At 32.0% G+C, this 25,087-nt stretch overlaps 1 protein-coding gene and 1 long non-coding RNA gene across 2 annotated transcripts; both read right to left on the reverse strand.

The window, feature by feature from the left end:
* Positions 1-16,548: 16,548 nt before the first annotated feature.
* LOC143051249 (uncharacterized) lies at positions 16,549-18,615 on the reverse strand. The gene is made up of 2 exons (XM_076224213.1): positions 18,437-18,615; positions 16,549-16,726 (listed from the first exon to the last, which is right to left on the reverse strand). The coding sequence occupies exons 1-2, from the start codon at positions 18,612-18,614 to the stop codon at positions 16,575-16,577; spliced, it is 330 nt and encodes a 109-aa protein (XP_076080328.1). The 5' UTR covers position 18,615; the 3' UTR covers positions 16,549-16,574.
* A 953-nt stretch (positions 18,616-19,568) lies between these two features.
* Positions 19,569-24,463, reverse strand: LOC143051250 (uncharacterized). Its single transcript, XR_012970672.1, has 4 exons — positions 24,343-24,463; positions 20,554-20,796; positions 20,097-20,192; positions 19,569-19,685 (listed from the first exon to the last, which is right to left on the reverse strand). It is a non-coding gene; the product is annotated as an uncharacterized LOC143051250 (long non-coding RNA).
* Positions 24,464-25,087: the final 624 nt, after the last annotated feature.

A 25,087-nucleotide genomic window follows, 5' to 3' on the forward strand; every position in this document is an offset into this window, starting at 1 on the left:
TCAAATAAAGTACATGTGTATGAAGACGCAATATTATAATTTTATATTTCAAAGACACACTTAATGTTTTCTAAACTTTATATTGTTTCTTTGATGCTTGTACCACTGTTTAGCTCTGTAATCTTGGTAATGATTACATGTCTTGTTAATGGTAATAATGAATAACAAATAATGTTTATCAATAAATTTTAAGCAGTCTTTGGACAATTTAGAGACCCTGCTGTATAATGGTTGTCATTTGTTGATGTGGTTCATATGTGTTTCGCGTTTCTCAATTTTTATATAGATTCACATGAGTAATCTTCATTCCTGCATCATACTTGATTGAAAATCTATACCTTAGATTCTCTGTTTTTTTACAATCCAAAATGACGAAAGACACCCATACCACCTTAAGTATCTTAGTGGGAATCTAAATCTTACAAAAGATAATTTAGAAAATAAAAATCGAAGGCTGATGATAAAAACAATCACAAATATGACAGATTCATGTTCGTGCTGACCCCGAGAGATCATTGACGACAAATTGAAAAGAGAGGCCTCTCTTATCTAAATTGATTGAAAGTTTGTTTTTTTTACATTTGAAATATACAAATCGGAGACCCCAAAATAGTAGCATATATAAAAAGATAAAATTCGCCGTTCCGAGTCCAAATATAAATAACATACATTGTAAACATAACATTAAAATACACAACATGTAGATAAGATATACTAGTATAAACAGTAAATTATTTCAATGATTCATTAATTTTTTTAATAAATTGATGTTCAATCCGATGTTCTGCCTATTATGCTATTTAACGACGGTCTATTTTTATAGGTGGTGGAAGTAGGGGTGTTTGTACCACTCTGCCAAATGAGGCTTCCCTTTTTACTGTTTTAACACAAGAAAATACACGTATTAAAGAAATCACGAGAATATTAGTTTGATGAAATTTTTTTTTAAATGCATATCTAATATAGTGTGTGGTTGACCATGTTGACGGCATTTAAAAAAAAATATTATTTGAAAAGTAACGGATTTTCTGTACAAATTCCGTGTGAGGAGTGGAGAGTGATTGGAGATGCCTGTCATTACAGACCCAAATCTTCAAAGAATTATATAGTTTTTTTTTTTGTCAATCACGAATTTATTGAATTAAAATCGATATAAATTATGAAATAAGGAATCATGTCTGCGAGTCATACCGATAAGAATGAAAAATCCATTTGCTTACTTATGCAATAGAATGAAATGTGTTAGTTATTGATTTGATATAACAAACAAACAAAAGAGAAGACGGTGTGTGATTGGTAATGAGACACCTCTTCACAAGAGACACAGAAATTAACAACTATAGGTCACCGAACGACTTTCAACAATGAGCTAAGCCCATACCGCATTTGCTCAACAGGAAAGTTGTAGACGTTTTTGTTAAACAAAATCATTTTTATTGAACATGGTGAACGAACACTTTCAAAAATACATTTAAAAGTTTAAAATAATGTTTAAAATAACCCACGTGTTTGTTTAAGTAAGTTGTATCTCACAAACAAATGGTTTTTCTTTGTAGCAACCTTGACTTTCCAATATGAACTCTAAATTCATTCGCATGCGACCGCACATATCATTTGTGTTCACCTTTATACGATCGTTAGGAATATCGTAAGTATTCGTGAATGATTCACCAGTGACCCAAGTGTCGTTGTACAGTCCTATCCAGTGACCCCTGTTCATACATCATATAAAAAAAAATATATATCTTTAAAAAACTTGTCATCTATACATCCTTAATTACATGTCACTTCCATCTTCCATAAGGTATTATTCAAAATCAGTTTACAGGTAAGTGCAGACCTAACCTGTACAAAAGTTAACTCGGACCAGACTTGTTTCCTGCTTTCAAAGTTAACTTGAGAAATTTGAAACAGACAAGCAAGTAAACTTCGCTGTTGTGGGACCAGACCTACGATCTCCTTTTTTTTTGAAGACTGCTGCAGACCTCTTGACAGATCTGCATGTTACGTATTAATATATCATGTATAGTGAACAAACAGAGGGCATGTTGGCCCTCTTTATTGTTTGGTCCAAATTCTGTAGTTATTGTGTTCCAATATAGCTGTCATTTATGTTATGCATTCAATCCTGACCTAAAACAATGCTGATTTATATTGTTGCTAAATAGATTTAACAACTAAAGTGCAAACATCGTCAGTTTTGGTTTATACGGTTTAATAATTACATTAAATGTATGTTTCACAATAATACGTTATTCTGATTGGCTAACTGTACATCACGTGTTATTCCTTAAGCAGTTGTATCACACAATAAAACTTTTTATTCATGATGACACGAGGTCCCACAATAAAGTGCACAGGTAAATGAAATAAGAACTTGATAAAAGGCGTGTTTTCATGATCCTATAGGTAAAAATGTAATTATAAGTATTGAATGCTTTTTTTTGTAACTTTATAGGGTTGTAAAAGCGTTGACCGAGCGCAAATTTTTAGTATGAAGCGCTTCCGCGCTTCATACAAAATGTACTTCGGTCAACGCTTTTACACCCCAATAAATTTACAAAAAAGAGCATTCAATTCTTAAATAATTTTGCTATAAAAGTCAGTCTGATGTATCAAAACTACTGAAATGAGTTACGTGTCACATATAACACAGTAGGAGGACATGCTGGTAATCTAAATTGATGCATACAAAAATTGTGTAGTCATTTTGTTCCAATAGTGCTGTCATTTGTATTATACAATACATCCAGACAAAAAATATTGCTGATTTACTATGTGGATATATAGATATTAAGTGCAAGTATGGTCAGTTAAGGTTAATTCGGTCAAATAATTTTGTTGTACAAGTCAGCATTATACAATACATCCTGACAAACAAATTTACTGAATAACAATGCGGCTATATAGATTTACATAATAAAGTGCAAATATGGTAAGTTTTGGTTGATACAGTCTCGAAATTATTGTCCCTCTTTTACTATACAAGTCAGCCTGATGTATCAAAAAGTAAAATCACAAAAATACTGAACTTTGAGGAAAATCAATTCGGAAAGTCCATAATCACATGGCAAAATCAACTAACAAAACTAACTACTGAAATTTAGTAACTTGTAAATATATTTAACAAAAAGATGACATGCTGGCTCTATTAATTTATGCGGACATAATATTTGATGCTTTACTATGCAGGTATACAAATCTACATAAAAAGTGCACATCTGGTTTATAAAATTAAAGAATTTGTATTAAATATATATTCAATGCTCGTTAGCAGTGTAATAAATATTGTTTTTGATTGATGGAAAGGCAGATGACGAATATATTTGTATGACAAGATTTTATTTCATTTACAAATACATGCATATAATCATGTTTATATCACAGAGGTATTAATGGACTTTAGTTTTGTAAGTTTATACAAAAAAGCACAAACATTAAAAAATATTTTTTTTAAAAACCGATGTAGAGCGGCCTGGTTCAAGTTAGCGGAGCGTTGAGCAGAACTATCCAACAATGAACTTGCGATAAGGTCTGGTTCGATCGGAGTTGTTAACTTATGGCAGGACTAGGTTCGAAGTTAACTTATTATATCAGTAGCGGACCCGTTTCTGAAGACACAAGACCAAGTCCTATTTTTAAGTTAATTATATTGTGGTCCTAGGACTGGTCAGATTCTGTCACAGGTTAACTCTGAACAGTCCTAATGACTGGTTATCAAGGAACAAGTAAATATCAAGACTGCATCCATCTGTTAGCCTTTTTGTATAAATGTATATGTGTGTTCATAACAATATTATGGTTGTATAATTAGAAATTAAATTAGCATATAGCTCATAATAAAGTTCAGTACTTTGGTCAAACGTCAGAATATGAATTGACTCATCGTACTGACGTTGTAAAATTTCTTGATTACGAAAAACAAAAACAAAAATGAACAAGAACAGTAAGGTCAATCACATGCTATTTGTTGATTACTCGGTGCAAAGATGTTCGATAATGTTACCAACGGCTGAGATAGAAGAAATATCAACACATTGACTAATAGTATTGTCATAACACGTATAGAAAAATACATAAACTGAAGTCAGGAATATGACCGTTTTTGATGTTTTTTTAATCGTTCCGACACTTCAGGTTTTAAAAACAAGGCCCTTATAATAAACAATTTAAATCAATTACTCTTCATGGTAGAAATTTGTTACTGTCGTTACTTAAGTTCAGTTTTAACAAACTTTTATTTATTATATACAAAACATACAACCAAACGCTGTTTCGATAAATACTAATGTAAAAATGAAGGATTAAAAAGAACCATACTGTCTCCACAATAATTGACAACAAAGCGCCATTTCTCTTGGGATGAAATGGAAATCAAATCGGCGCCATCTGCCTGGCATTTTTTCGTGCAGCATCCCAGTTCAAATAATAATGGACCATCTTTATACATGTTTGCGTGTTTCTGTCATAATCATATCCGACGATGCAACCTGAAGATAGAAATATGGAAAAATAGCTGATATGTAGCAATTCCATACACAAAGATCAATAAACCTTAATAGTTTATTCGATAAGAACTTGGTTGTCTTCATTGCTGTATTCTTTAATTTTGTGCCATTTTTCTTTATCTTAAAAAAATATTTTTTACTTTTATACCAATCTGATATTACCTGATTTATTTATAAAGTACATCGTACATATTTAATTTTCTAAAATTATAAATTTTTGGCTAAATATTGTTTTTAATCTGAGCGTCACTGATGAGTCGTATGTGGACGAAACGCGCGTCTGGCGTATCAAATTAAATAATGTCATAATCATAATATAAGTTTAACCTATTTTACATAAATCTTTACATATCTACATATATGTCGGAACTGTATGAGTGGCCGTTCGTGTCACTGGCGGTATGAACGTACCATATGAAATTTTCAACTCGTGTTTTACTTTCAATGCCTTGGTTTTCACTATCAACGCGTTGGTCTTCACTTTCAACGCGTTGACTCGTAATTCAAACGGTTTTTAATTCCATACCGTAACTTTTGTACTTTTGTCTGCCAATCAAAATGATTGTGACAAAGTATTTTCTAAAAATATGTATTCGTCATCTAACTATTCGCGTCTGGCGTATCAAATTAAATAATGTCATAATCATAATATAAGTTTAACCTCTTTTACATAAATCTTTACATATCTACATATATGTCGGAACTGTATGAGTGGCCGTTCGTGTCACTGGCGGTATGAACGTACCATATGAAATTTTCAATTCGTGTTTTACTTTCAATGCCTTGGTTTTCACTATCAACGCGTTGGTCTTCACTTTCAACGCGTTGACTCGTAATTCAAACGGTTTTTAATTCCATACCGTAACTTTTGTACTTTTGTCTGCCAATCAAAATGATTGTGACAAAGTATTTTCTAAAAATATGTATTCGTCATCTTTTTTCTAGATTTTTCTAGAGATTGGCGGTGAAGTATAAATATGCCTGAATCGTCCGACTATGTTCCTTACGTAGTAACTACAATCCCCTTCCCTTTCATGAATGTGACCTACCGAATTAGACTATTTACCGGATTTATTATCACATAAGCAACACGATGGGTGCCACATGTGGAGCATGGTCTGCTTACCCTTCCGGAGCACCTGAGATCACTCCTAGTTTTTGGTGGGGTTCGTGTTGTTTATTCTTTAGTTTTCTATGTTAATTCATGTGTACTATTGTTTGCCCGTTTGTCTTTTTCATTTTTAGCCATGGCGTTGTCAGTTTATTTTCGATGTATGAGTTTGAATGTCCCTTTAATATCTTTCGTCCCTCTTTTCTGTCAAAAGTTTATATCCAAAATTATTAAATCAAGAAAAGAATTATTGAGGTCTGTAAGATTAGATAATGTTGGGTGTTAATTTTTATGAAGACTGTTACTGTAGTATTAAAAATGTACTGAACTGAACTGATAATTTGCTTTCATTTTAGTTATTTTTGCAAACTTCAGCCTATGCAGTTATTTTGCCTAGGGTCAGTTGCCCGTTTGATATATGAGGTAATTTTTACGGTGTTGAATAATATTCCCTATTGGTTAACAGTTATTCTGCTTACGTGCAGTTACCCTCGGGAAATGTGTTTACTATAGTAAAGTATAATGTTGACTGATCTATTAAGTATCTACCTAGTTAACGTGTCTACCTAGTTCACGTTTATTACAATGGTGATAAAGTTTATTTACAAATAGTGTTTGTATGGTTTAATTGAAATAATATTGATACACAGGTCTTCAGAAGGGTTCATAAATCTGAATTAAAAAAAGAAATGATATATAAGTCTTGCTTTTTATCTTATATTTTGTCAACTGTTATCTTCAGTATTACTGTATTGTGGTAACCAAGTTCAAGTGACCCGGCTGACCCCCTTTCAGACAGGCCCCTGTGATTGCATCTATAGGTTATACATGCAGGCATGAGTCGTGTACATTTACACAGGTTAGAATGTCGTGAATCATTAAATGTAGATAAATGTAATTAGATACCAGTCTGTTCCGAACTGTTTCAGAGTTTGTCTGACCGAAATAGAAATTTGATCTTTTCTACTATATTTGAAACTTAATCTAAAAATTTCTGTTTAACCGATTGTTTTTATGTCTGACATTTTGTCAGTCAGACAGAGGTTGTATCTAAAAAATTAAAATTAAAATTAAATAATTTAAAATTTATGACAAATTTTATATTTTCAAACTCATTATACTTTACTATAGTAAACACATAAGCAATTTTGTTTTTATCGTAAATGATATTTCAGATTTCAACACTTCAGATGAACTCATGACTCACAACCAAGAGCAGGGTTATCTAGGAAAAAGAACACAAAACGATGTACTCCTTCAATTTGACGTGTTTGGACAGCCCGGAGTATCAAACAATTAAGCTTACCATTGTGAAAGCAATGAATCAAAAGCAATTACTAGGTAAATAAATGTGTTATTATAAAAAAATAAACTGTCGACACATGTACAGTTGACTGTCGGAAACTTTGATAGTTTAATGCAATTGTTTGAAATAAAACAACAACACATAACATGTAAACTGTGGAAAAATTTGACTGACAATGCGAGGCAAAATAATGTTTTAGGAAACAAAATAAACAAATACTTACAAAACTTAGTCCTAGATTTCACAACTTAATACTAGATTTCACAACTTAATACTTGATTTCACAATTTGATACTGAACATGCTGTACAGTGACCTATAGTTGTTAATTTCTTTGTCAGTTGGCCTCCTGTGGAGAGTTGTCTCATTGGCAATACAACCACAACTTCTGTTTAGCTCACCTAGCCCGTAGGGTCAAGTGATCTTTTCTCATCACTTGGCGTCCGTCGCCGTTTACAAAAATATTTTCCTGAAACTACTAGGCCAAATTTAACTAAACTTGGCCACAATCATTATTGGGGTATATAGTTTAAAAATTTGTCCAGTGACCGGGCCAATCAACCAAAATTGTCGCCATGGCTAAAAATAGAACATATGGGTAAAATAAAGATTGTGGCTTATATTTCTGCAACCAATCATTTAGAGCAAATCTGACCTGAGGGTGAAATTGTTTATCAGGTAAAGATCTATCTGCTCTGCAATTTTCAGAAGAATCGGACAAGCCCTGGTTAGGTTGCTGCCAATGAATTGGTAATTTTAAGGACATTTTGCCGTTTTTGGTTATTATCTTGAATATTATTATAGATAGAAATAAACTGTAAACAGCCATAATGTTCAGCAAAGATCTACAAATTAGTCAACGTGACCAAAATGGTGTGTTGACCCCTTCAGGAGTTGTAAAAACCAACGCACTGAAAGTAAAAACCAACGAGTTGAAAATTTTATACGGTATAATCATACCGCCAATGACACGAACAGCAAATCATAGAACTGACGTTGTTCTTCCATTTAATACCATATTTGTAGACTATCATAATTTCTTTGATAGCGGGTTGCTGTATAGAAGGAATCTATTAAACCAAGAGTCCCTAGTTTTGAAGGTGAAATTATCCCTTCGTAAATCTTATGAAAGGCACCACGAGTTGGTTGAATGTAATGGATTATCCATCTCTCAGACGATAGCAGATATATTCCTAATTCCGTCCCCTTTTCATCGAATGTGATCTACCGGAAAAAATACGTATTACCGATCTTTTACCAACATAAACAACACGACGAGTGTCATATGTTGGGCAGGATCTGTTTATTATTCCAGAGTGCCTGATATCACCTCCAGTGTATGGTTGGTTTCGTTTTGCATGTGTTGCTCAGGCTTTAGTTTTCTATGTTTTGTTTTATGTGTCGTTGTTTGTCTGTTGAACTTTTTTCTTTTTAATTACCGTATAGCGGGTTATTTTCGTGGGTGTTAAATTTCAATGTTTTCATTGAATAAGGTATACGAAATATTTTGGCGGCTTTAAAACTTTTATCAATAACTTTGTATATGCACTTTTAAATTGGCGGAATTTATTTTGGCGATTTAGTTATATCCGCGAAAAACAAGCGAAAATTTACACCTCGCGGAAATAACCCGCTATACGGTATGTTGTTGGTGGTTTATTTTTAACTTGAGATCGAATATAAATTTGTTATCTTGCATCTCCTTTTTATGTTTTAAAGATGGAAAGACAATTTGAATTAATTAAATAACTACAGAGAAAATTGGATAAAAACCTTTAAAAACCATAAAAATAATAATATCAACGTTGACGCTAAATCTAAATTTCACATATAATCCTTACAAAATTTTCCATTGAGCTCCATGTACATTACGTTCGGAAGATTATTAAATAATTAGTTATGAAACATCATTGGCTGCTGAAAGTAATCTAAAATACCAGTCAATCAAACAAACCACCATATTGTTTCGACAGTCCGGTAGTCAGCGGTTATGTGTTGGCATGAAGTTGGATCAAAATTCATAAATTTAATGTTTCAGAACGAAAAACTATGGATTGTCATCTTAACTTTGTTTATCTTACATACTCCTCAAATTTCGTCTGTAATTGGCCGTTATTTTTTCATTTGAACGAAACTAATCAAACTTTCGTAGATGAACCATATAGCGTTTATGTTTATAAGAGTTAGACTGGTATCTTTGGTTAATGATATTATAATAATATGTAAAATCTGTTTCCCTTTTAAAGTGGTTTAAAACCCCCAAAAATACAATCTTTGATCTTATTTAAAAAGCCGTGTATTTGGTAAAAGGTAAACATAAATTGTAATATAATTAAAGGTCAAGGGACAGTAAATCGGGTATGTCTCAGATTTTAGTATTATTTTGCATACAACTTTGGCTCGTAAAATTATAACTGAAAAAAAATTATGCATTGATCTCTTTTATTATTGAATTATTACTGAGTGAATTCTTTCAAAATAGTTTAATATTTATTTTTTGATTTTTTGCATAATTTAGTTTTTCGATTTTTTAAAGTTATAGTTCAACTAGTCAAAGTCGTATATATACTTCAAATCAGAATCCGTGGCATAACCCATTCACTCTAATGTGTTAAAGAATTGGCGTTTTAAACACACTGAAGAACACATTTGATAGTGTATTTTACCGAAGTTCTGTTTTCAAAATCTTTAATCAAATCGACAAGCGGATTTTAAAATACTTGTAATGTATTATTAAATTTTTACACAAACAGAAATACTACTTAGTGTACATTATCAAATGACGTTGAACTGGACCAGATATTAATTCAATCAACCATGATCTTCTGACTTGTATTAACATTTGGTAAAACTAATACTTTAGACAATAATTTTCTTACAAACAAAATCTGCCTTTTTTTAGGCTCAACTATTTTACAAATCAGGACCATTTGGTGTACGGTGACCTAAAGTAAATTATATTGCATTGGTTTCTTGTGGATATGTTTTATCATAGTCAATTGTTTATTGCATTTGACCAAACAAGGCATCTTTATCAAGTTTTCTTTAAGAACCAAACAAAATACAACATCTTTTGCAAAGTACAGCGGTAAAGTGTGACCAATAAACCATTGAATGCAAGACTTGTGTCCCTTACAAATAATTTAAGATATTACCTGTGGGTTCCAATGCGAACATAAAACAGTGCTATCATCTTCATTAAATTATGATAACTAATCAAAAATGATATTAATAGACACATTTGCACATATAAGAATACAAATGGTCCTAAAGTACCCCTAATTATGAACTCCACAAGTAACGAAAGTGAAAGAGAATAAGATTCAACATCGATTGAATAAATATTTTTCCTTTTTCTGCTTGTGGAAGGCGTGGACCTGGCTTAAACAAACAATTGTCTGGTCTGTTTTTTAACCGATTGTGCCTTATTCGCTAAACCGACATTATGACTGAGTAAGGATTCACATAGCGGATGTTGAATGCTTATCAAGAAACGCCTACTCTCTTGGTCAGTAATATAATTTAACCATTTGTAAACTTGTTTAAACTTACGTACACCATTAAAGTCCCTCCATCTTGCCAAAGGATCAGACAAGATATTTTCATTTCACTTATAAGTCCGATGAAATATGTGAATGCTTAGTTTAAAACAGAAATCGACTCAATAACACAAAAATTTTCTCACCATGATGGTTCTGGAAATACAGCGTGGATCGTCTTTTAACGATGATTTGTGTAGAAATATCAGGAGTAACATTATCTGATTGTAACATGCATCTCTCTGTGCCTGACTCCCATAAAAATCTTGAACATATATTGATCGCATCTTGCAGACATTGTACAGCACAATCAGAGAGTAGAGACGGTGTTATCACATTGTAAATGATGTTTTCTAGATAATTTTCTGTTGCCGCTGGTACGAACGTAACTTCATAATTTCTTAATGCGCTTCCATGTAGAATGATTGTGGTCACCCAAACTATAATCTTTTTTATTATCATTTTGGAGACTGTTAAATGAAGCCTTTAGCTTGTCTCGCTTTTAAAATTGACAAATTTATTGCGTGTAGAAATAGCATTGATTTTCACTGTTTATTTGCGCATCGCCTATGCAAGATTGAATCATATAACAATGACGAGGTTCTATATTTGAACAAAAACTATTTGTTTTAATGAAAAAAGTACTAAATCCATATGTAAAACATTTGAGGGACAATGTTCTAACCTCATTAAATCACCACTTATTGAGTAAAGTAAAAAAAACAAAATTGCATTGATTGTTCTATTGTAAAATAAATGCATTATAGATTCAGCAATATCACAAACGGAAAGTGTTTCATTTTTTCTCCATTATCAGTAAATACATTAGGTAAAAAAAGACTTTTATACTAGTATTCAATAGATAACATTTACTCAGTAAACGTATGCACTTCCTTAGAGTTCACGTCTACTTTTTCAAATAATATTATATATATTCCCAGACCGATTGATCCATTGAATCACCAGTAAAGATAATGCATGGATAAAACACATTTTTCTAAATATATATAAATTGACCTGTTTTGTCATCCTACCCTATTCTTCGTTTCTTGTTTTATCTAACAGTTGCAAAACAATGTTCATTTACCTTTTATACCAGGATTCGCGTTTTTCGTCGATAAAAGACCTATTAGTAACGCTCGACTTGAAAAGGACAATTAATTAAAGGTCTGAAGTATCACGACTGGTTTAACATATAGTATTTGTTGAGCAGGATCTGATTACAATTCTGTAACATCTGATTCCAACTAGTAGAGTTTCTGTTAAGTGTTTCTTTTATGACCTTTTATTGTTTGTCTTTTCTGTTTTTCTATTTCTTGTGGTTGTCACAATCACGTATGATTGTGAATGTAATAGTTAGAACAGTATAACAACCTCCTTATTTGCGAATATAACCAATCTACAGTTTGGATGTTATTTCTTTTGAAAAGTTCCAAAGGCAAAATGGAGGCGGCAGTGAATTGCCCAATCGACAATCATCTGACGATTCCGCCACTCTCCTTCTATTAGATGTCTACGCCTAACATTTCTTCGCTGGAAGATAACGGTTTGCTGCTAGTGGAACGATAACATTTCAAAATGGCTTCTTTTGAAGATTGCATTAACTTTTAAGATATAATTTTAAAAGAGAAACAGTTTGAAACATCAAAAACTTTGTATTTTAACCAAGACCGCATTTCAGTGTAATCAACTGACTATGATTAAAGCCTGATTTTCAGATATTACCTTGGTTTTTTTTCAATAGAAACAACAATGGCCGTTCTGGTGGCATCACCTCTGAATTCCTAAATGCGAGATCTGGTGCTCAGTCTTCGAAAATTGAGGATAACATCATGTATATTTTATGTAGCAGGTAAAGTGTAGTATAGCGCTCGCACATACAATATAAGATAAGCTTACAAATAATTGAGAATGGAAATGGGGAAATATGTGTCAAAACTGACAAAAGGCTCATGAATTGGGACTTGTGTAAATATGCGACTGGTTTAAACATGTTTTGAGTGGTCTCAACCCTTTTATTTAACATGAAGCATATGAAAAATAAACATATACATGTACATTGTATGCGTTTCATGTTTATCAATAGATCCGCTTAAACAGGTTGAGAACAAACCTTCTATATGTTAAACCTGTATAGAAGAAAACAATTATGATATACTTGTTAAGAGTCTACACTAGTACTATGGGCTGTTCTGAACATGTATGCATGATTTGATCATTTCTTATGATCCCCAGATAGCTAGTAGTATGCACACGAAGATCAGTAATAAAAGCTTTGATTTTTAATAATTTTTAATAGTTTTTGTATTTGTATTTTGGGGCATTTTGTACCATGTGCATTTACTGCATATACTGTCATTGAATATAAACATTATTCATGTATATGTCTTTAGTTTCTATTGTTCCTACTATGGATTCATATATGTTCATGGGATACCAATTTATGCGTTCACAAAAAAAAATTGCATAAGAAAAAATATATAAAATGGAAAATGGAAATAAGGAATATGTCAAGGAGACAACTACCCGACCAAAGAACAGATATCAGCTGGATGCCACAAATGGGCCTTCCACGCAACGAGAATATGAAAACTTATAATATAATTATAAGTGTTCTGAATATTGAAATAACATTTGTCCATCGATTGAGATTTTAGGATCAATGAAACGTACATTGTAGCTCACAGATTCACTTGTTCTTTCTGATTTAAAAGATTTCGTTAATGAAATTCCAATTCAATGCATTTTTAGCTGTTTCTGTGAAGTGTGGTACATTGTCATAATAACGGCTGGATTTAGATAAAAAAAAATATTTGAGCAACTCTATTTATCTTACTAGTATTAATTCACATTTTCAAATGACAAGCAGTATATATTTAATATAAATACACTGTTAAGGTAACACACCCGAAGTGAGAACTTGAATAAAACATGAACCTCATTATTTTGGCATCATTTAATTTTAAAAACATAATCAGTCATTGTTTATCACCTATTAATTGTAACTCCATTGCTGAACAAACACAAACATGTTCATAAAATGAGAAGATTAAAAAATCACGTTATGTAATCAAGTTTAAAATTATGGTTGAGATAAAATTCAATCAAATACACATGTTTTTATTTAAATAACTTGTATTTCACAGACAAACACTTTTTTATTACTACAGCGTTGATTTTCAAATATATTGTACTGCCTATATATGCGCAAGCGACCGAACGTATCATTTGTGTTCACCTCTATATGATCGTTAGGAATATCGTACGTATTCGTGAATGATTCGCCAGTTACCCAAGTGTTGTTATATAGTTCTAACCAATGACCACTGTTCCTACATCCTAAAATAATGAAATGACATATCTTAAGAATTTTTTCATTCATAAATTCATCCATGTATGAACCTTTTATTATATATCACTTCCATCGACCGTAAATAAAAATTATAAAAAAAACAATCAAAAGTGGTAATCCTATTTCTCATTTGTGTAAAAACCTATTTTTTTAAATTTTGCTCGATATATTTAATTAAATTATATCTCTGTTGTGACGATCTCGGAAAGATCCTGAATACATATGTTAATTATTTGCATGTGACTTCTGTTGAAGAGTTCCGAAGCCCAAAAAATCCCAAATGAAAGCGACAGTCCATTACCTTATTTATCGATCTTTTGCTGCTATGTAATTCGGTCCATCCAAGGGTGATTGGGGAAACAAAATATGGTCACATGGCATTCCCCCGACCGGCAGTAAAACGCTTGCCAAAGTGGAGCGTCCGTTTAGCTGTGCGGGATGTATCAATTTCACTTCAGGTCAGATTGGGACGTTAAATCCGATGCCTCGTGTAAAGAGAGTGCCACGCTCTTTGCACATTAAGAACACTTGCAACAACTCTTTGAGTGGTCCGTAGGTGGCCTATTGTGAGGCAAAATATCTGTCCCTATCCAATCCTCATTTTCAAGTGGCAGTCGAAATTTCCCCGACAATCAACACAGATGGCCTTTATAATGACAAGACCTACCTATTGTATTTATTGTTAACTTGTTCTCGTCCTGCACATGCATGAAATACTTGCCATTAGACGTTAAGAAACCAACAATCAATCAATCTATCTAATTTCGGTAATATCCAATTAAAGAGGATCGGTATTTTAGCTATGGTAAGTATTTGTACTCTTGTCTTCCTTTGGTGCGTTTTTGTGTTGTATGTATGCCTTTTGTGTTTCTTTGTTGACATACAGGTGTGTGTTTATACTGATTAAGATAATAAGATACAGTTGGCTGATGTACCCCTGTATGGTACCCATCATACAAGTTAGAGGATAAGCTAACTATGAAACCAGATGAATCCACCATTTTCTACATAAGAAAATGCCTGTTCAAAGTTAGGAATATGACAAATGTTATATATCGTTTGATGTGTTTGATCTTTTGATTTTGCCATTTGATTATACTTTGAGTTTCCGTTTTAAATTTTCCTCGAGAACGGTATTTTTGTTATTTTACTTTTTAGGTCTTGATACAACCTGAAAAAATATTTAGGCGAAAGGAAGAGACATTCTTTTACGAAATCCTAAACGAATATTTAGTCTGACACCTATGAGGTTTTACAAAGTATGCGTAGCAACCTCTCGAATTTCGTATGAGGACTATATACTCCATACATGGGTGGCGTGGTATTCTGCTAATGTGAAGAACATTTATAATTTCAAATTTTAAATAGTCTCATTTGTCTTTAATTTTGGTTCTGATATAACTACTATTGTCGATGTTAATTTCTAGAAATAATGCGAAGCAAAAATACGTAATAGAGTTTTATAGAATCATTACAAAGGTTTTGATCACTGTTCTCGGTCGTGTTTAAAATCTTCTTAACGGACACTTTGAAATACAAATTACAATGGAAAGTGCATTGTTCATGTTCCCAAAAGAACACTAAACATGATTTTGATGAAACATTATCAAAGGTTTATATTAGATTTGTAATTTCTTAATTTTTGAAAATTAAATTCACTTTTTTAAATGTTTTAACCATTTGAAAGTCGGCGTTGGTAAAATATCTGAACATGCTTATTTCTTATCGTGATGTACTTTCCATGAAAATTGCCTTGAATGCGATGTTTATCCAATATTTCACGTTCATACCATAATCAATACAAATCAATTAAAAAAATGTCTTTTAAACTTTGGTAAACAAGTATTATAATTTAAAAATGTATCAATTTTCAAATGCATATATTTATGAAAAAGATTTTAAAGATCAAATAAAAATGTTTTTGAAAATGTTCTCTTGCGCAGGGTTACAAATAATCCATCTGCGTGAGCAATTAAATTGCTGTTATCACTATCTATTTAATCCCTAGGGTGACTCGGAAATAGCAATATGGTTTCTCTTGGTTCTCATCTGGCATATATTTTCAACTAATTATTTTAGAGGTTTTTATCTGTGGGTAAAGCTTTGTTTATATCTATTGTGTCCATTGAGGTATCCCTTAAATCCTGCTGTTAAAATTTACATTTTGCTATCGAATTCTCATATCAGATAGTCTTGTTTCATGGTCAAGACAGTATTCTTATGTAGGTTGTGTATTTTACTTGCTTGCTCTGTGTTTTAATTGGTATGGTAGGTAAATGTTTGTTGGTTCCATTTTCAAATGTTACAGAGAGTGTAGATATCGCCGTTTCTGTTTATGTAAAGAAAACATACATGTTACTGTATTATAAATAAAATAACACTTGGACTTTATTACGCCATAAAGACAACAGCGATAAAGAAGACAACAAAAAGCATTTAGATGTCTGATAAGAGTTCTCACAATAATACATATCTTTAAAACACAATGAGCCATGAAAAGATATGAGTAGTTTTAAAAATACAAAAAAGAGTTTGAAATCTATTTTTGGTCCTCAATGGTCTTGAACTTCGTACTTTATTTGGCCTTTTTTTAACATTTTTGATTCGAGCGAGCGTCACTGGTGAGTCTTTTGTAGACGAAACGTACGTCTGGCGTAAATATTGAATTTTATTCCTGGTATCTATGATGACAATGACATGACAATTCATGTAGTATGGTATAAATAAAACAAACACTTTTTCATGTGTTTTATTTGTTTTCATCGACGGATAGTATGCCATTTTTGAAGAAATATTGGAGAGCTGGTTGTTGAGGATACATTCATTACAATCTTCGTATGATTTTGCTTTGCAGGGCGAGTAAAGATAACGATATGTGCGTTATGCGTTCTTGTTGTAAGTTTCGTTGTTTCTAAAAGTTAAAAACAAATGAAAATATTTATTTAAACAATGACTGTAATATTTTTTTCTGTCTATGAAAAAATTACATAAAAATGCGGTGCACACTGAATAACCCGCGTAACGGGCTATTTTAAAGTGTGCACCAAACTTTTATGTTATTGTGAATAGACAAGAAAAGCTAGTACAGTCAATTCTTATAATGTAATTCTAATTTTCATTTTAAACAGGAGTAAACTATGAAAAACGTTGATGAAGTCACGGTCTCATGACAAAATTATGTCTATCAGATGATAAACGAAACAACGTCAGCCAATCAGAAGACGCGTTACTTCAATTATTCTTCACTAACATTTGACAGTACAACATGCATATTTCTTCCATTTTAGACTACATGTTGCACATAAAATGTGGATATGAATAACAAATTCTGTAAAACGACGTACACTAGGAAAATTGTAACATCATATATGACAAACACAAACCAATGTTAAAATTTGTCTTGTAGCAGTTGTTGCACGTCAAGTGTCAATCAATTTTTTCTATTAAGTCTATTCTTTAGAGTTTGTGTTTTGCATAACAGTTGATTCTGTTAAATATTAAGTTGTCAACCATTGTTCTAGAACTTTTGAACTGCTTGTAATAGCTGCAATTTTTCTTTTTCCCGATTGTTCGTGGTAATGATATGATAAAATAGTGCATTTTTGTTTTAATCTCTACTTTTGCAGGTAATATTAAAGTGTGCATTACTACTGGATAAAAAGTGAAAGTAAGGTGTGGCACCATGAATTGTAGCTTGTTTTGCATACTTGCAACATAATACCAACAAGAAACTTGATATTACGAAAACAGTTTATTCTTTTCAAAAGCATATTTTGGGGCCCTTTATAGCTTGCTGTTCGGTGTGAGTCAAGGCTCCAAGTCGTAGGCCGTACCTTCACCTATAATGATTCACTTTTATAAATTGTTACTTAGATGAGGAGTTGTCTCATTGGCACTCATACCACATCTTCCTATATCTACTTAAAAGAAGTTTGTCATTTAGTAACAACTCTTTGTACAAGCATCCCTTTCTGACACAATCGTTAAGAATTATTTATTTTTTCTTAACTTTATGTTGTTTAGTCCTGTAAACCGTATACCCCTACATTCAGCCTAATGCCTCATGTTGATTTCTTATTTCGCTTAGTATTTGTGCTGTTTACAGTTTCTGTTGATATTAACTTTCAGAAAGAAAGTCAAACACTAACACAGCTACAAATCATGAATTAAGTGCAACACATTTTATCAGGGTGCATAAATCAGTTTGGTAATTTGCCATGTTTATAGGTCCTGTAATGATTATCAGTTTCGTTGTTCACTTTTTTCTTTCTCTTAAATGATGGTTAAATATAACATTTGGTTACCAACAATTGAACATACTTTCTGTTAAAGAGCTTGAAATCTAATAGAGACGATACTTGTATTTGTTTCAGCCATGCTATTTTCTTGTAAATCTTGCTATTTATTATAGCCTTTAAGAGGAACTCATTGGTTGGTAATATCTCTTTAGCAGAAAATGTCTTCTTTGTCGACCAAAATAAGAAGGGGGGTCGTATTTGATCCAACAATTGTTCTTAGTGCATACTTGAAATTCGAATCTCATAGTTTATTCATTCTGAATACACATGTTGTACTGAATATAGATTACGACGTATATAACGTTTATATGATGAAAACATACGATGCCTTGAAGAAGATGGCTGCTGCGAAGTGGTTGATGAACTTGATGTAACTGCCTGATGTGTTGCACTTATAGAGTATAATGGAGCTTGTGATGTTGTCAGTTGAGCCTTTGTTGGTGTAGTTGATGCCTGTGTTGTTGGTGGTGTTGATATTGTAGTCTGTGTGGAAGGCCCCATACCTGCTGCAACAGAAGATGATAACCTAGATGTATTGCTTTGAAAGAGAGAAGAAATATACCAGAGGAACAGTCAAACACATAAATAGAAAATAAACTGACAACGCCATGGCTGAAAATGAAAAAGACAAACAGACAAACATTAGTACACATGACACAACATATAAAACTAAAAATTAATCAACACGAACCCCATCTAAAACTGGGGGTTATATCAGGTGCTCCGGAAGGGTAAGCAGATCCTTCTCCTCATGTGGCACCCGTCGTGTTGTTCAAGTTATAACAATAATTAGGAACCACAATAAAAATGTTTTGCTTCATTTATCAAGGAGAGTAATTAAAGAAATAATTAGGTATAACCAGCATAAGATGAAACAAAGTATACTGAAGTCCAATCACTTTCAGGTTTTTGTAATTAAACAAAAAACACATTCTTGTATATCGTCCATAAGTTATATTAATATTATTGATACTGATAACTAGAGGAATATAATAATAGATTTCGTTTACACCCCATATGCTATTAAGTGAGTTTATATATACATGTATATCGTTTTAAGTCACAAGCATACTGTTTACCGAATTTATCTAACCGACTACGTTAACATGTAGTATTTAGACTAGATACCTATCAATGTGATTAATCTTCAATATTTTGTATCAGGAATCAACCTACATGTGTCGTTTAACAAATGCTAACAATAACATCTTGTTAGCCTTTAATGTGTTTAAGTACCACACCCAATTTGTTCTTCTACACATAAAGCATGCCGGTAGTATTCTCCTTTGAAGTGTTTACATATATCATGTAGGGGCCTTTTATAGCTGTCTGTTCATTGTTGAAGGCCTTATACTGATCTTTATTTGATAACGTCTATGTCAGTTTGTCATTGGCGAAGAGTTGGCACATTTTCTTATCTATATATATACCTCTAATATCTGACTTGATGTTTACCTTGATAACAGTCACAGGTTGGACAGCCACTGATTGGATCCACACACATATTATTTGGACACTTGGATATATCAAGCTTGGGACAGCTAGTTCCACCTTGTCCAGTTCCTGCATAAGCTTTATTTTAAAAGAAACATTTTTAGCCTTTAAATAACAAAACCCAAAAAGTATAAATATGCATCAAAGAATGAGTAATAAAGAAAATATTATACCGCGTGTTCTTTTGTTTTCAAAGAACTGCACACAATTGTTGGAAATATACAAATCTAAATATTTACTCTCTCAACTATAAAGGACTGGGTCAATCCGAAAATTCTCAAGACACAGTATGTAACATGACAAAGCCAAGATGAAAATAAGTATAACTAATCTTTACACAACAAAACATTTGTTATATTGTAATTAACATGAATAAAGATGTCTTTTATCATGTTTATTCAATTGTTATTATGTATTTTTGCTGTCATAGACGCATATTCAATTATTATCTGTACATTAACGTGTGTTATTTTTCTTTCTTTTACTTACGAGCGTTTTGACCATTTCCGTTAGGATTGCACACAGGACAACCCTGAGAATCAATTGTTATACGAGTCAAACAGTTAACAGGAGCTGGATTACATACTGTTAAAGAAACATGCATTAATTGATAAGCATATGATACATATTCTTTTAAGAAATTTATTCTATTTCAAATTATGATAAACAAAAAATCAGTAATTCAATCACCCCAAAGTGTCAATAGTTTGCTTTGTTAAGTAAAAAAATGTACCTGTTCGGTTAAACACATATAAATGTAAACTGTGTGATTGCTTTGGGTTTCTGTGTGGTCAAAGTCAAAGAAATATAGTTCACTTCTAATTCTTTGTCTTAATTCGGAAATTGGAGAGGGCGGCAATAGCTCTAAATGTATCTTTAATCTTAAAATTTTAACAGTTAATGCACATTTTTGTGGTATTTATTTTGTTATTATGAATAACCATACGCTGCCGCGAAGAAAACAACTGTTTGAAACTGGTTTTGGATGCAGATGACTGTTGCGGTCCCAATTGAGAGGGTTGAGTAGGATTGAAGTTGTTCATATTGCCAACAAAACCACCTGGTACAAAGAAACTCGGATCTTTCTCTCCCAATTGAGAGGGTTCAGTAGGATTTAAGTAGTTCGTATTTCCAACAAAACCACCTGGTACAAAATGTACAAACAAACTCGGATGTTTCTGTTGTTCACCTAAAAGATATATTCTTGCTTAGAATTTCAAAATAGTGAGCTCCCATAACACAACCGTTTAACGAAAATAAACGTTTTAGACCCCATAGCGTGTAGTTCACACCTGTTACTTTGGAAAAACATATAATATCAATTGTGAAACGAGTTGTAGTATTTGTTTAGTCATACCAAATAACGAGTTCCATTTCGTGTTTAGGTAGCAGGGTATGTTTTTCGTCATACTGATTGTAAATATCCAGGAACCTTAGATCCAGATTTTTAATCAAGTAAGCAAAATTTTATGCAGGAATGCAGATAAATTTTGTGAATTTTCAATCAAAAGGACAAATTTATAAGATTTTCAAGCGTAGATATTTTTGCTTGAATTTGAATGGTTTTGCAATTTGCATTTTAAGGGGAGGTTACTCTGAAAATGTTTCATTTTTTCACAACAACATAGCTTTATGCTCGTTGACCTATCATGTTTATTATTTTTTTCATTTTTTAATTTATACTCCCACCCTTTGACCGGGACGTTTCATTTGAATATTATCTTATTTTACATAATGGTGCTACCACCACAATTTTTTAATGAAACAATAAGCAAAACGGGTATACCTTTCATCATGTCATTAGTACTATTTTAAACCGAAGCGAATCTCAGTTTCATCGTTACGAATTAGAGGTGTTGAATGTAGGTGTATATTTATAACAATTAGACAATACATTAAAAGATACATAGTTGTCTACATGTAGTTTTCAATGCAAAACACATTAGTTTGTACACTATTTCGCTCTTCAAATTGCCCCGAGTCTACATACGAAACAAATAAATTTTACACAAATTTAGTGAAATATTTTCGATAAACACACAATTTCATAAAAAGGCAAACCAAGTTTTACGTAATGATGTGTGTTTGATTTTTCTACATTGGCTAGAGGTACAGGGAATTTCGAAGGGTTGAGATATTAAAAATGGGGTTTAACCCCGCTGCATTTGCGATTGTACCAAGTCGGGAGTATCTAGCTTGTGTTAGTCTTGTTTAAATATTTATCTATTTGAAAAAAATATGAAAAAATTCTACAGAATGTTTTAAAAAACGAAAATTTAACAAAAACTAATATGGGAATCCGATGAGAATAACAAATATAACATCAAAACCAAATACATGAATTTGGGATAGAAAAGTACCGTGACACGTCTTATAGGTTGCACTTTGAAAATGCAGCTGTTTATCAAAACACGCCTCTTTTTGGGAGATATTCATAGAAAATCAATTTTTTTTTACATACTGGTTCGCAGTTATGCTCCCTGTGTTCCATCTCGTAGAGACATAACTTGGGAATGTTACCAGTAAATAAACATGTGCACATTGTTAACATTGAAATCTATGGTAACCTTTCATTTGAGGTAGGGGTAGTTAAGAAAATAGGTGTTAGTTTAAACTGTGAGAAGTTCATGGCATATAAACGTTGAAAATATGCTGCACAGCCCTATATTTTGACCTTTGCATATGAACTTTCAATTCTAGGATAAGATTTTTTTCAAAACTTCATAGAAAAAGTGGTACAGTTTTAGCCGTAAAAGAAGTTCCTATGGTAAATTGCATTGTCAATATTTACAGAAAGGCAACCTATAGTAATGTGTTTTCCCACTCAAATATAAAAGAAAACAAACGACACAACGAAAACACAACGTAAAAGTGTTACACACACAGAAACGAACTATAATATAACAATGGCCATTTTCCTGACTTTGTACAGGACATTTTTTTAAGAAAAAAATGGTGGGTTAAACTTGGTTTTGTGGCATGCATAACCTCCTACATTAATGGCAATGTTAAATATAACATTAAAATGACAACATAATTTCAGGACTACAATACAAATAAATAGGAGAACATATTAGACAAAGAAACACATGAATAATAGATAACAAAAGGCATCATGTTTAAAATTCAATACGCCAAAAACGCGCCTCGTCCACACAAGACTTACCAGTGACGCCCAGATATAAAAGTTCGACAGTTAAAAAAAGTACAAAGTTGTACAGCACTGAGGATCAAAAGTTGAAAAATGTTGTGCCAAATACGGCTAGGTTTTTCTGCCTGGGATAAGAACATCCTTATTATTTAGAACAATCTATGCTATTGCAAACAGTAAATTTTATCAAATGAATATAAAAGATATATGATAAAACTGAAGTAGCAACTTATTACAAAAAACAAAACCCGGATACATAATACAAAGACCAACACAAAAAATAGACACACCCGACTTAGTCCAGGCCTTAGCGCAAAAAGTCATAAAAATGACTTCACATACGAAGTGGTGAAAAAGGCACAAAAATTACGTCACATTTGAATTTCTGAAACAGTACAAAAATTACGTCACATTTGAATGACTAAAACTATATCTCAAAAATAAAATAGAATTAGGATTGATTTAAGATTATAATTGAACTAAATACTGTTATTACATTTAAACACAATGCACATTGCAATACTTATTAATAGCAATTAACTATATTACATATATGTCCGGTTTGTTTTGAATCTAACTTCAAACGTAAAACATCGTAAAGATTACGATGAACAAAATCAAATCTAATAAATGAAGGAGGCGGTGCTCAATTTTCTTTACCATAACTCATGAATATAATAGAAAAGACGTCAACAAATTTGACAAAATCCGATGAGAATTACAAATATAACGTCAAACTGAATACATGAATTTGGGATAGATAAGTACCGCAACACGTCTTATAGTAATGCGAATTCCCACTCAGCAAAACAGTCACAATCGGGAATAATTCACGTTCGGTAAGTAAAAGATTAGACGACGTAATGACAAACCCCAATCTACCATGTGGTAAAAATGTCCTTAGCTAGTTTGGTCAAAGACACATCGTATGGATCAACCAATTTGTGATGGTGTCCATAAAATTTACGGAGTGTCAATTTTAATATGTCTTCCTCATAACTTTGTTGGAGCAGCTTCTGTGTAAGGAGCACACTCCTGTATATGAAGTCTGTATAGTGTGAACAAGCACGAAAATAACGTATCAATTGTGATATGTAAACACCATACGAAGAGGCAGAGGGTATGTTACTGCTGAGAAATGAGAAATTGATAATTGGGAAGTTGAAATCGTCCCGTTTATCATATCTGCAATTACTTTTTGCGATTGAATGTTTTATTACTTTCCAAACAGTATGGTTTTGGCTCATGGTTTAAAAAATATATATTTGATATATTTGACGTCATTTTGTATCTGATAGAGAGTTTTATCATTGCAAATCATACTTCTCCTCCTTATTTTTGTGTTTATGTAAATGAAAAAAAAAGCTCGATTAAAATTTTATTCGAAACTGGGCACAAACAACTATGAAAAATAAAAAAAAAAAAACACTGTACATACCTTTATCACGTTATAACGTTGATTTATAAAAACAAAAATAATCATTAAGATTTAACTAGCACACCAAGTCATTTTACATTAAGGAAATTTTTGAGATAAACCTTTCATACCAGTATTTCTTTTAAGAAATATAATCATATACTTACTGACAACAGTTATACAGCAAAATACGAAATATTTGAAAATAAACATAGCGTGTTAGGACTCTTGTTGTTTAAATTCTTTGGGAATATTGTCGATCTCAGTCCTATTTATACGACATGAATACCGTTCACATATATAGGTTAAAGAGAATACAATGTACTTAGATAAGATACAGCGTTACTATAAATAAATATTGTTCCGTGTTGCATTCACTTTTATATAGTATTGATATGTCAAAGTTGACAAGACCTTCCTTAGTGTGTATTTAGTTCATCTCTTTAATAAGTTTACAATCGCTTTTAAGGGATAAATGAAAAGCGAAAATTTCGGGCCAATATGACAAATGATATGATTGATTTGCTTCAGACATTCGCCTGTTATGGTGTCCTTAACGAACAAATTATGATTCACTTAACTGATAGAATTTCAGCAGGGAAGATTCAGGATTTTGAAAAAGGGTACGTTATTCCCATAATTGATTATATAAAATGAGTGGACGATTTTATACACAACCTGTATAAACATATTGATCTTGATTTATTTCAATTTTTCTTAACGATTGCTTAATGTCTAGTGACAAATATATACTACATGTTTCGGAAGAGAACAGTTATTATAATAATTATATACGACAACACTTATTTCATATAAAAATTGGTGGTGGGGGAGGGGAGGTGAAATTTAACGATAGTTGTACAATTTATGCAATTATTTTTTAAATAGCATACTATTGTACAATGAAAACTT

Source organism: Mytilus galloprovincialis, chromosome 11, assembly GCF_965363235.1.
Source record: "Mytilus galloprovincialis chromosome 11, xbMytGall1.hap1.1, whole genome shotgun sequence".
NCBI lineage: Eukaryota > Metazoa > Mollusca > Bivalvia > Mytilida > Mytilidae > Mytilus > Mytilus galloprovincialis.